The 11,281-nt window shown below is 39.2% G+C and overlaps 1 protein-coding gene across 1 annotated transcript in view; it reads right to left on the reverse strand.

The window, feature by feature from the left end:
- Positions 1-2,271, reverse strand: part of LOC131300688 (stearoyl-[acyl-carrier-protein] 9-desaturase, chloroplastic-like) — a 78,857-nt gene extending 76,586 nt beyond the window's left edge. The window contains exons 1-2 of the mRNA XM_058326640.1: positions 1,992-2,271; positions 799-1,303 (exon numbers count right to left, since the gene is read on the reverse strand). Coding sequence (XP_058182623.1) covers positions 799-1,303; positions 1,992-2,236 — 750 coding nt within the window. The 5' untranslated portion in view covers positions 2,237-2,271. The remainder of the gene's footprint in view (positions 1-798; positions 1,304-1,991) is intronic.
- Between the last annotated feature and the right edge of the window lie 9,010 nt (positions 2,272-11,281).

An 11,281-nucleotide genomic window follows, 5' to 3' on the forward strand; every position in this document is an offset into this window, starting at 1 on the left:
TCCTCTCTAATTAATTAGCACAGTAGGGAAAACCCTGCTTTCAAGAACTTAAATGTCTGTTTCTTCCCGTAGATGTAAGAAGACGGTAGAACTAGGTAACATTTCTCAATGTAATTCTGATGTAGAACATATGAAGGCCCAGTTTCAAGATCAGCTGGATTGTGCCAAGTCTCGAAAGTCCAAACGATGTTTTAGTTTTCGATTATCTGATTTGGCAAAATTCGGACAAGCTTGAAATAGGCAACTTGGTGGGCTGACTTATTTTCGTGATTCGGTCATTCCACACCACCCTAAGTCATGACCGATGGTATTTTTTTAGCCTAATTCATTCGTTTAGGCTTTCAATTTACCTTTTTTGCAGTTTTAGAAAAATTTTGATTCATTAATAATTCTTAAACCATAATTCCTTATTAGTTGGTTGTTTTTAGGAAAATCTTGTTTTTCTTCATGTTTTCAATTTTAGGAAAAGCCCTAAATTTTGAAACTTTTTATTTTCCGATTTTATTTTTAAGGTTTCTAAGGTTTCAAGCCCATAAAAAGGTTGTAACCTAATGTTTGCCTCACATTTTCATCAATAATTTTACAGATTTTGTCTTTCTTCAATTCTTGTAGATTCAAGAAATTGCTCGTAGCTAAGAGTTCCTATCTCATTTGAATTAGTACGCTAACTAATCTCTTGTGAATTTCGCTGCGTCAAATTCAAATATTGACCAAAGCCTAATCGCTAAGTTGACATAGACAAAAGAAAAAAAAAAGGACAAGAAACAGCTGAAAAATTATTGGAAGCATGCATCTTACCATTCCTGACCCAATCAGATACTGAAGTGTCTTCTGAATTTGCCTCATGTCTACTCGTCCACATAGGTAGAGGTACTTACTGAGAAGATCGCCATGCCTGTTTTCTTCAGCAGTCCAAGCCCTAGTCCACACTGCCCAAGAAGTGAGGCTCGCCCCCGTTTCGTCCCTAGTACCATCTATGGTATTTAGCATTGTTTGGTAAGTAGGAAGTGCTTCTTCTGCGATCATAACTCCAACCAAGACAACAAAGTAATCGTCCGGAATCTCCTTTGCCCTTTCCCTTAATTCCATGACGTGATCATGAAATCCATCGGAAGCGGGATCGGGAAGAAAATCCTGTGGTTGCCAACATTTCTCCACTGGCTTCAAATGAACCAAGATGTTCTCCTCGACCCAACCCTCCAGGTTCTTAAAGCTCTCCGTCTTTTCGGGTGGCATTGAGTGAGTTACTTGAACATGAACCTCGCGAGGAGGGCTGAAAGGCTTCTTGAGACTCTCAACCTCTCTAAATAAGACAGGAACGGAATTAGATGCTCAGTTTGGGTACAAGGCAAGGCCAAGACAATGGATCAATGATCAGAAACATATAAGCACAGCTCTACTACAAAATACTATGAAAATTAGCATATAAGCACAGTTTTACTTTTTTATGTTTGTAAAAAGAGAGAGCCAGAGAGAGGGAGAGGGAGAGGGAGAGAGATAGCCATGGGAGAGGGAGTGAGAGACGTGGGGAGGGGATATGATATGGAGAAAATATTATTCTACGTCCATGGAGTACTGTTATGTAGTTCTTAAACTCATTTTCCAATCACACGTATGTCTTTCAGTACATATAACAGGAACACTGCTAGTGCACATCAAACACGAGACTGAAAAAAATTAAACAATTTTTTTTATCAACTAGTATTGTGCCCGTTAGATATACGAAGTTTAAAGAAACACCAATGTGATTTTTTTTTCCATGCTTAGAACGGGCAAAATGCTATTATATATATCAAGGAAATCTTGTTTACAGAACAGCTGTAAACAAGTATTTTTATTTTCAATCCGGGTAGTCCAATGTCGAAACGGACGACTGAGATCACTCAGCTTCGTACATAAGTAGATATATATATATATATATATATATATATATATATATATATATATATATATATATATATATATTCAAATGAGGTGAGAAAAAGACTAACGTGGAGGCGGAGCTGAGGGTGGAGGCCCTGAGAAAATTGGGAGATTTGAGATTTGGCTTCGGGGGAAGAGCAAAAGAAGGGTACTTGTGAGAATATTTCAAGGCGATGGGATAGAGGTTCAGAGCCATTTTCCTTTCCTTCTTCTTTCTTGTTGCTCGAGAGGTTTTCTTCACTGGGAGAATGGAGAAATTAATAGAGAAGAGTAGTTCTTTGTTGTTACTATATAGTGTATGAAGTGGGGTCATTATGTGTGAGAGTTCTGGAACAGGATAGGGAGTGCAATTTTTTTCACCCTTCTCAAAAGAGGGTGAACGTTGGTGCATCTCTTATTGGTTAAAATGGTGTAGGTCTCACCACTGTAATATATTTTTTCATAACTTTATTTTGTGATGGGATCCACACAATTTCAACCAATAAGAAGGAATGTAATGTTCACCCTCTTTTAAAGAGGGGTAATGATACACTCACCGCACGCGCGCCTAGCCCACTTTGGTCACCGGACGGCGGATCAGCGGAAGTTGAACACTGAGACTTTCGAATTAATGGGTGGTCATTACAAATCTTAATTGATAAGCTACGCAGAACCCTCCTATCCCTATGTAAGATTCTTAATAGAAACGAGAAGCCGCCTTATCATCAGTGGCGTTGGCGTAGGTTTTCATTACTTTTGCCCAGATTCGTCGAAACAAACGTTCGACTTACCATTGTTAAGCATATAGAAAATTCTATGTACCCCGACAGAGTACCCAGAAATGACCCCGAATTTGAAAATCAATGGTCCTGATTGACTTTAAGTGAATCTGGACCATTGATTTTCAAATTCGGGGTCATTTCTGTGTATTCTTTCGGGGTACCTAGCACTCCTCTAAGCATATAGCTAGCCTTCTGTCTGAGCGAGGATCAAACTAATTTTAGCGGAAGATCAATTGTGGATGACAACCGTACCCACACTAGGCATATTCCAACCAAAGCCGTACAAATGGCTCTGGAAATCCAGTAGGACAATTGGCAAATACAAAAACCTTTAACCGTCGAGCAAATGAATATTTTCACCAGCATTACTTGGCATATACACAAACGCTTCACTCGACTGGCTTTGATCAAAAAATTTCCATATTGAACAAATGGTTTGTTGTTCATAATTCACAGCCATAATTGGCTTGAATTCATACTCCGTGGTTAGGTTTTCACCATTCTTGACCAATACAAGTACTAGAGCGGGGAGAGATCATTTTCTACTTTGACCATCCGTGGTCTAAATTGACAAAACTCTAGTCGAATGATTATTTTCATGAGACTCGACTTGCTTTATAGTTGCCGGCTCTTCTAAAAATGAATTTTTGCTCCCCATACAAATTCGATATCCAAAAGAGGGCAATGGGTATTAGGCCATCATCGTAATTAAAACCACCACACAACCACCCAAATCCAACAATTGATGCATGGTGGCAGTGGAAGCAAACAGTCAAGCGAAAGTACTAAGTACAACATCCTTATAGAATGCCAAAGGTTGAGTATATATAAGTTCAAAAAACATTACGAAGTTTTTTTCATTATAGTTTGCTCCGATAAAAATTACTAGTGTCTTTTCATATGTCACAAATATTTATCTAACGTTCCTCATTCCCGACATTAATTAAAATTCTGCACTGATCGGTCTATAAGAGAAGTGCTACATATACTATATAGTTACACTATATTTTACATGAGACTTATTCCGGGTCCCACAAAAATCCAAAAAAAAAATATCCACAAATTTTAAAAAATATTGTTTTATGAAGCACTGTAAAAAATCAGTTCCAACGGATATCAATGAGTATTATTTTTAGATTCGTAGGGGCGAAACTGAGTAGGTAAGCAGTTTTACTCCTACGAATTCAGAAGTAATATTTACTGGTATTCGTTGGAGTTGATATTTTACAGAGCCCTATAAAATGATATTTTAAAATTTATGAATATTTTTCTAAATTTTTGTAAGACTCAAAATAGGTCCCACATAAAATATAATGTAGGAAGCATTTTTGTTATAAGAGAACTACTTCCACAACGCTCAACTTCCACAATTAATGGTAGTAGGCCCCACATTAGATAAATATTTGTGACAGGCCTTGATTATTTACAGTCGATGGCAGTGGCCTTACAATTTTCAACGTCCTTACAATTTTTAACGTCCACAGTTACTGGTTCGGAAATTTTAGGACCACACCCACATGCACACCAATGTACGTCTTTTGCTCGTGTTTCTTTTGTGATCATTATTCACAGACTGCTCCAATGAATGGTCAATTAACCTTCACAACGTACCACGGATTATTGATCCGAGAGCTACCCCAATAATGGCTTCTTCAACTCTAAATCCTTTTAACTCTTTTTTGTTTTCTTTTTTCGACAGCACACATTTTTTTAGTCTGTCAAAGGGACACTTGAGCCATTACAAATGGAGTGCCACCGAATGGCTCTCTTCTGTCGATTGTTCCAATACTGCCACCAAATGGCTTTCTTTAAACAAATAAAACGTCGAAGCCTTTCCAGGCTTTCATAAACCCCCAGATTGTTCTAAAAATTTGGCCTATAAATGTCCGTTGTTCCATGTACGTAAAAAAAAAAAAAAAATTATCGACAAAAAGATTATATTATTAAAAACTTGATACGGGTACATCAAAGAAAAATAAAACCTAAACCCTGATATTGATGCATAAAATAGAGAAAGGAAAAAACTTCCAATATAGCATCGAAAGATAGGAGAAGACTCAAAAAGCCACAACATCTAGTCATAAAATAAAACCTAAATAAAATCTCCTACACCAGATAAGAAAGCCAACATCATAGCTGGAAACATCCTCTGAGCAGCAAAAGCAGAGTTGATAGTCCCGCCCAAGACATTACCAGAATAGCAAGGCAAAAAGAATGGAGCACTGTCACGAACAAAAACAAACTAGATCCACCTTGAGCCCTTACTTTCCCTTTAGTAGGCAAATATATTAGGGCCTTTTCAGCAACTTTCCTTCTGGATTGGCAACCCCAAAACATCTCTTAGCCCTCTCAAAGCTAGGAGTTGAAAAGAGAGAAAACATAGCAAATCCTTCACAGAGAGGAAAATCGACTCCTGATATATAGGAACCATCCATTTCTGTAAATTGTTCAAGCCTTACATGCAAGGCTTTCATTTTAGCATTTGAGGCCATCACTTCCAATTTAGAAATGCTTGCCCTCCTTCTAGCACCAAAAATTGTTTACCAATATTTTTCTTTTCCAGAGCACTCGACAGAGAAAGGAAACAAAGGCAACAACAAAATGAAAAGGGTGATGCGGCTTGTCTCCAAAGGCGAACCTGTGGTTCCTCGCCGTATTTCAGGATTTCATCAGATGTGAAATGGCCGGCCCATCCAAACCAACACCCATGCAAACCCTAACCACTTCAATTTCCACCACTGCACAAACCATCGGAAAATCAGTCTCGCCGTTAAGCCAAGCCAGCCTCTCCCAGAATGTAGAGATCGGCGGCGGAAACCGGCCTACGACAATGAAAATCAAAGCAATCAAGGCACAGGGAGGCAAACCACCACCAATCTCAGCAAGCCCCAAACGAACCCCTGCACGAACATGCACGATCTCCACCGGTGATTACAAGCAACAACTACAATCCAGAAGGATGAACTGTTGGCCCCGCGCCAGAATGAGAGCTCGGAGTGGCCGCCAACCGGACTTTGGCACACGAAACGACCAGAGCAACCCAGCCATGGGGGCCACATCCACCTTTCCACCATCGGATTGAACCAACACCGATCAACACCGCCATCTTCACTGATCATTTTCTAAATATATGAAAAAAACTTGCAATACAGAAATTAGAAAAAAAAATACTGGAACACCACCGCTCACCACCTACGCCCACCAAATCCAAACCAAAACGCCACCAGACCAAACCGCCCGCGACCGACAAGACACCCACGCCACTATGCATACCGACGAAGCTAAGGAACCACTGGTTGGAGACGAAATGTCTCGGGGAAGGCTACCCCATCAAAATTGAAGGAGGAGAGGGTAAGCCAAGGAACCGCTTGTTTAAAACTTCAATTGCACATGTTTTTCCTTGCACACATGCGATTCAATTTTTATGGAGTAACAAACAAAGTCACAAACAAACTCCGATCAAACTAATTTTAGTGCGGAAATCTTTCTTGACAAGTTCTACAAAATGACTTTTTGATCATTTTTCTGACACGGATTGAACCCAAAATAATTAAAACAAAAATTTTATACAAAAATGTTACTCACACAATTTTTCAAACACAACATCAAATCCAACCTCTCACATACATGTAGGCTCTACATACATTTTATAACCACACACAAACATTTACACACACACTGCACATCTCCAGTGCGTGTGGAGCCTACCTTCTTTGTGAGTATGTGTAAGTATTTGTGTATGATCGTAGAATAGTTGTAATTAAAACCTGTAGGGAACTGGAAGGGGAAATCAGTTCAAGGAAGCACAGCTGGGCGAAGGTAGAGAGCTAAAGTATTCAAAATGGTTAAAAATTACTACTATTGCCACAGAGGGGATGTTCCACTTGCCACCTCCACCCGTGTGCATGGGATGGAGAGCCCTGCTATTCGTCAGAAAAATTTACAGGCAACCACGCAAGGAAAAACGCATTTGGTTTATTTTGGGTCTTACAAAAATTTAGAAAAATATTCATAAATTTTTTAATATTATTTTATAGAGCCCTGTAAAAAATCAACTCCAACGGATATTGGTAAATATTACTTTTAGACTATTCAAAAATTTATAGATATTTTTTTTGGATTTTTATGGGACCCAGAATGGGCCCAAACACATTTTTCTTTGCGTGGTTCCCTGCAAATCTTCCTTACAATTAGAACTTCCGTGGAATCCACCAGGCTCCTTATTCTCTCTCTCTCTCTCTCTCTCTCTCTCTCTCTCTCTCTATTCTAGGATGTCCGGATCAACTTACGCACATCTCTAACTTATTGCCTCCCAGGTCTGGTCAAAGGCAGGCTTTCCATGGGAATGGGAAATTCAAACGAAATTACCTCTCTCTCCATCCCGTCAAAGTGTCTAGGTCAACTTATGAACACCTCAACTAATCGTCTCTCCGGTTCGGTCAAAGGTAGGTGATTCATGTCGGGACTATGGAATTCAACAGAAATTACTTCTTGCGGCTTGATCCCAAAAATCGAATCCTAGTCAATTGCATGGAAAGCAAATCCACCAACCAACTGAGCTAATCCTTGGGGCTCCTGTCTCCCTCTCTCCCTTATGAAATTAAGATAAGAAACCAGAAAACTAAGACTGAATTAAATGAAGTTTTATTCTTCGAAAAAAAAAAGAACTGAATTAGATGAACAAAAAAATAAAGACAAGTAAAGGCTATTCTTTCTAATTGGCATCCGCACAACAATAAATAAAGGTATTTACCAAAAACAAAAAACATGAAATAAAAGGTTTGTAATCTTACATATCAAAGAAAATAGAGAATAAATTATATATACTGATGGTGTGAACATTTATTTCCTCCAAATTAATTACATTGCGCTATATTATCAAAACAATGGTTCCATTTAATAGAACATGGTAACGTGACGCAATATAATTGATTTGGAGAAAACAAATATTCATACCGACAGTATAAAAAATTTAATCTCGCTTAATGTAGAAAGGAAATAAAGGACGAGAACACTTTTTTTTTTTTTTTTGCAAGAACACTTTTTCTAAGGGCTCATATTTTATTTGTTTTTTTGATCCGATCATATTTTATTTGTTTGTTTGTTTGTTTGTTGGGGATGTTTTCCAAGGGAGTCGGCAAGTGAGAGAAAACTATCGCATGGTTCAACAACAAAATATGGGGCCAGAATTCGTCCACATGTTCCTCAGCAAAACTACGAGTAATTTTTTTTTTCTTGACTAGCATAATCGTGAAAAAGTTTTTCAAAAATATATTCTAACGGATTAAAAATATTAAAAACAATGATTAAGAACGCGAGCGGACGATGTGACATAGTAATTGACCCATTTGCAGAAAATAAAAAAACATCTTAAACATTTATGAAAAAAACTAAGCCGTCTTGGGAAGGGCGGCTGCAGGATTTTTAAGTCAGCAGTGACAAATACGTATAAAAAAGTATTTTGCATACAAAATACTAGTATATAAAATAAAAATATTTATTTTGGTGAAAACTTATCGGGCATATTTTATCATCTTTAGTGAGCTATATGATCTACTTACACACAATTTTAATTAACTTTCATCTAGTATGATTGTTTCGAATGATTCAGTACAGAACAATATGAAAAAAAAAAATCCAATTACATGGAAAAATGTAAATTTTTAGTTGCTTTTTTGAACTCTAAGGATTCGCTTAAACCCTCTGAAAACCAAGTGCAGCCCGCCCTAGGATGATTTGCTAGTACTAAAAGTCAGTGAAAGAGACAGGAAGCTCGATGGGTATTGGATGGGTTTTCTTTATTTTGATTTTGGCGAGCGAAAACCTTTGTAGCTAAAATTCTTCTCAAACAGTAGAAGTAAATTCTCTTCTACAGTAGAAGTAGAGTTATTTACTGAACTGATTTGCTCTATATATGTTTTTTTTTTAGTCTAAGATTTAGATGCAGAATTTTCCATTTTCTGCATATAATGTGTGGTTTTTTCGAAAGAAGTGGACACTCGTACGATCTTTGCCGAGTGGTAGGAGCATTCGGTGGAGCCGATGAACCACACTTGCTTCTCGATAGAAGTGCAGAGTGGTAGGAGAATTAGGTGGAACCGGTGAACTACACTTGCTTCTCGATAGAAGTGCAGCAGCGAACAAGCATATATAGGAAGAAAGGCTCCCACAACCAATCCTCCCCAGGAGATACACTGACCTTCGATCCCTTTGCGCCATTTCCTTCTGACTAGCAGAAAAGTCGGGCTTGCATCGGCTCATTCGATTTTTTCCTGACCAAATTATAGAAACGAGAGCAGACCTTCAACTAGAATCTAGCAGTTTTACTTCTTCTACACCTCATGTCTTGTGGTGTGACAATAAATCTGCTATAGCTCTTGCTTGCAACCTTGTGTTTCATGCTAGGACTAAGCACATTGAAATTGACTATCATTTTATCAGAGAACAAGTCTTGAATCATCACATTATCTTGTATCATATCAGTTCCGAGGCTCAACTTGCTGATATTTTCACTAAGCCTCTGTCTGTTTTCAGGTTTCAACTGTTGAAGTCCAAACTCATGGTAGGAAATCCTCCCGTAAGTTTGAAGAGGGGTGTAAAGGAGTCTAGTTCAAGGGATCGGATTTGATCGCAGCTGATCCAAGCTCCACTTCAGTGTCCACGTCATCCGTATTAGGGAATTAGTCTGTTAGTTAGTTAGAAAGTGGAGTGGTTAGTTTGTTGTAAACAGAATTAGTAGTCAGTTGATGTGGAACGATGTATAAAGAGGGCTTTGCCTTTGTTTGTATCGATTAAGGGAAAACAGAAATGAAATTGGGGGAATTCCATCTCTCTCTCTCTCTCTCTCTCTCTCTCTCTCTCTCCCTCCTCCTCTTGATGTGTTGATGATTCAGTTTTATTCTTTCCACTAAATTCCATACTAAGCCTCTTGGATTTTCCCTGCCAACGAATTTCTCTCAATCATGAACCAACCAAAGTAAATTATATAACTAGAACTCAAATGGCAAATGGCGACAGAGATCAAAAGTTTTGCTCTTGATGACGACGACGATGGTCCAATCCATTATGAAGACGGTTTATGTTCAGATGATTATGGTCTGATTACAGGTCAAAATTAAAAAATTTCTTCCCCTCTTTCACAAATCCGTAGGAATAGACCGTGTTTCTGTTTTTAATTTGGTGCTTCAAATTTGGTGCTTTTGGTTGTAAAATCTTTTGATTACGTTATTGAAGCAAATCGGAGTTGTTGTTATTTGTGATTTCAATATTGAAGCAGATCGATCTTCTGTTGTTGTTGTTGTTCTTCTTCTTCTTCTTCTTTGGCTGTCTCTGTTTATGATTACGTAATCTAAGATTTTTTCACGGATGTAAACTGAGATTTGAGGGTGGATGAGGAGGGGTAATATGGTCAAAATCAGCCGGATTATTTATGAACTGGCTTCAACCCATCCATATTTAATCACCCCTAGGCCGGATTAATTAGTCCCAGGCATAACTCATTTGGGTATGGAAATGGACTGCCAAACCAAGGCAAACCTTGGTTTCAGTGCTCATTCGGGCAGATTAGCTCATCTCATTGCTATGGTTGCATCCAATCGGGCCATTCTGTCCACTTAAATAAGTATTGCCGTCAAGACTTTCCTAAAGGGACAATGATTTTATGTTAAATTCCTTACTACTTGAGCCCACTACATAAATTGTAGAACTGTGTTATACACATAGATAAATATGTAACAGATTTTTGTGTGGGGTCCACTACGAATTTCACACAAACAGTCTAACCTGTTCATTAAATGTAAAACGTCTCAATTGGATCTCTCTGCCTTATCCGTTAGCTCTCTCTCTCTCTAGAAAAGGAAGTTCCAAAGCAGATCTGGTTTTGGGGGAAGGGGGCTGCCGCCTCCTCCTCCACCCCCCTCCCCCTCGCCCCTCCTCTCCCTTTCCCCTCCTCATCTCTCCTCTCCGTCGGTGTATCTTCTCTTCCGTTTGGGAGTATGTGTTGCAGTGCTCGTGGTGACCTCGTCTCAGGTGTTCCGACCTCCGGCCGGTGACCTGTGGGCTGGATTTGTCACGGCTTCACCTTGTCTTCCCAGAATCCGGAGTTTAGTGGCCGTCGGAGGAGGTAATAATGGCGGTTCGCGATTAGGCTCTGATGGGGTTAGGGTTTTGTTTTGTTTTGTTTTTTTTTCTGTTTTTTCGACCGTTTGGCTCGAGTTCTACCGGCTGGATCTCCCCCAATCTGGTTTGTACCAGTCTAGTACTCTAGATCCGGTGGGTTTTGGGTGGTGGGCAAATAATTTTAGTTAGGGTTTAATGGGTGTTTGGAGTGAGGTCTGCGGTGGTCGACGGCGGTGTCGGTGGCGCTTCTTGGGGGTTTCCGGGAGTGGTAGCAGTGCTGCCGTTGTTGGGGTTTTCCGGAAGCAGCTCTGGCCTGTTTTGTTTGGCGGCGTTGTTTCCTTGTTCTGGGCCGTCAACGTCAGTTTCAGGCGTGAAGTAGTGTTTGGTCTCCGACACGGGATTAGATTTGTTCTTTCGCTTGTGATCTGTTTGTTGTTTGATTACATCCGTTTTTTACTGTCTACTGGTTTGTACTGGGA

This window comes from Rhododendron vialii, chromosome 9a (genome assembly GCF_030253575.1).
Source record: "Rhododendron vialii isolate Sample 1 chromosome 9a, ASM3025357v1".
Classification (NCBI taxonomy): Eukaryota; Viridiplantae; Streptophyta; class Magnoliopsida; order Ericales; family Ericaceae; genus Rhododendron; species Rhododendron vialii.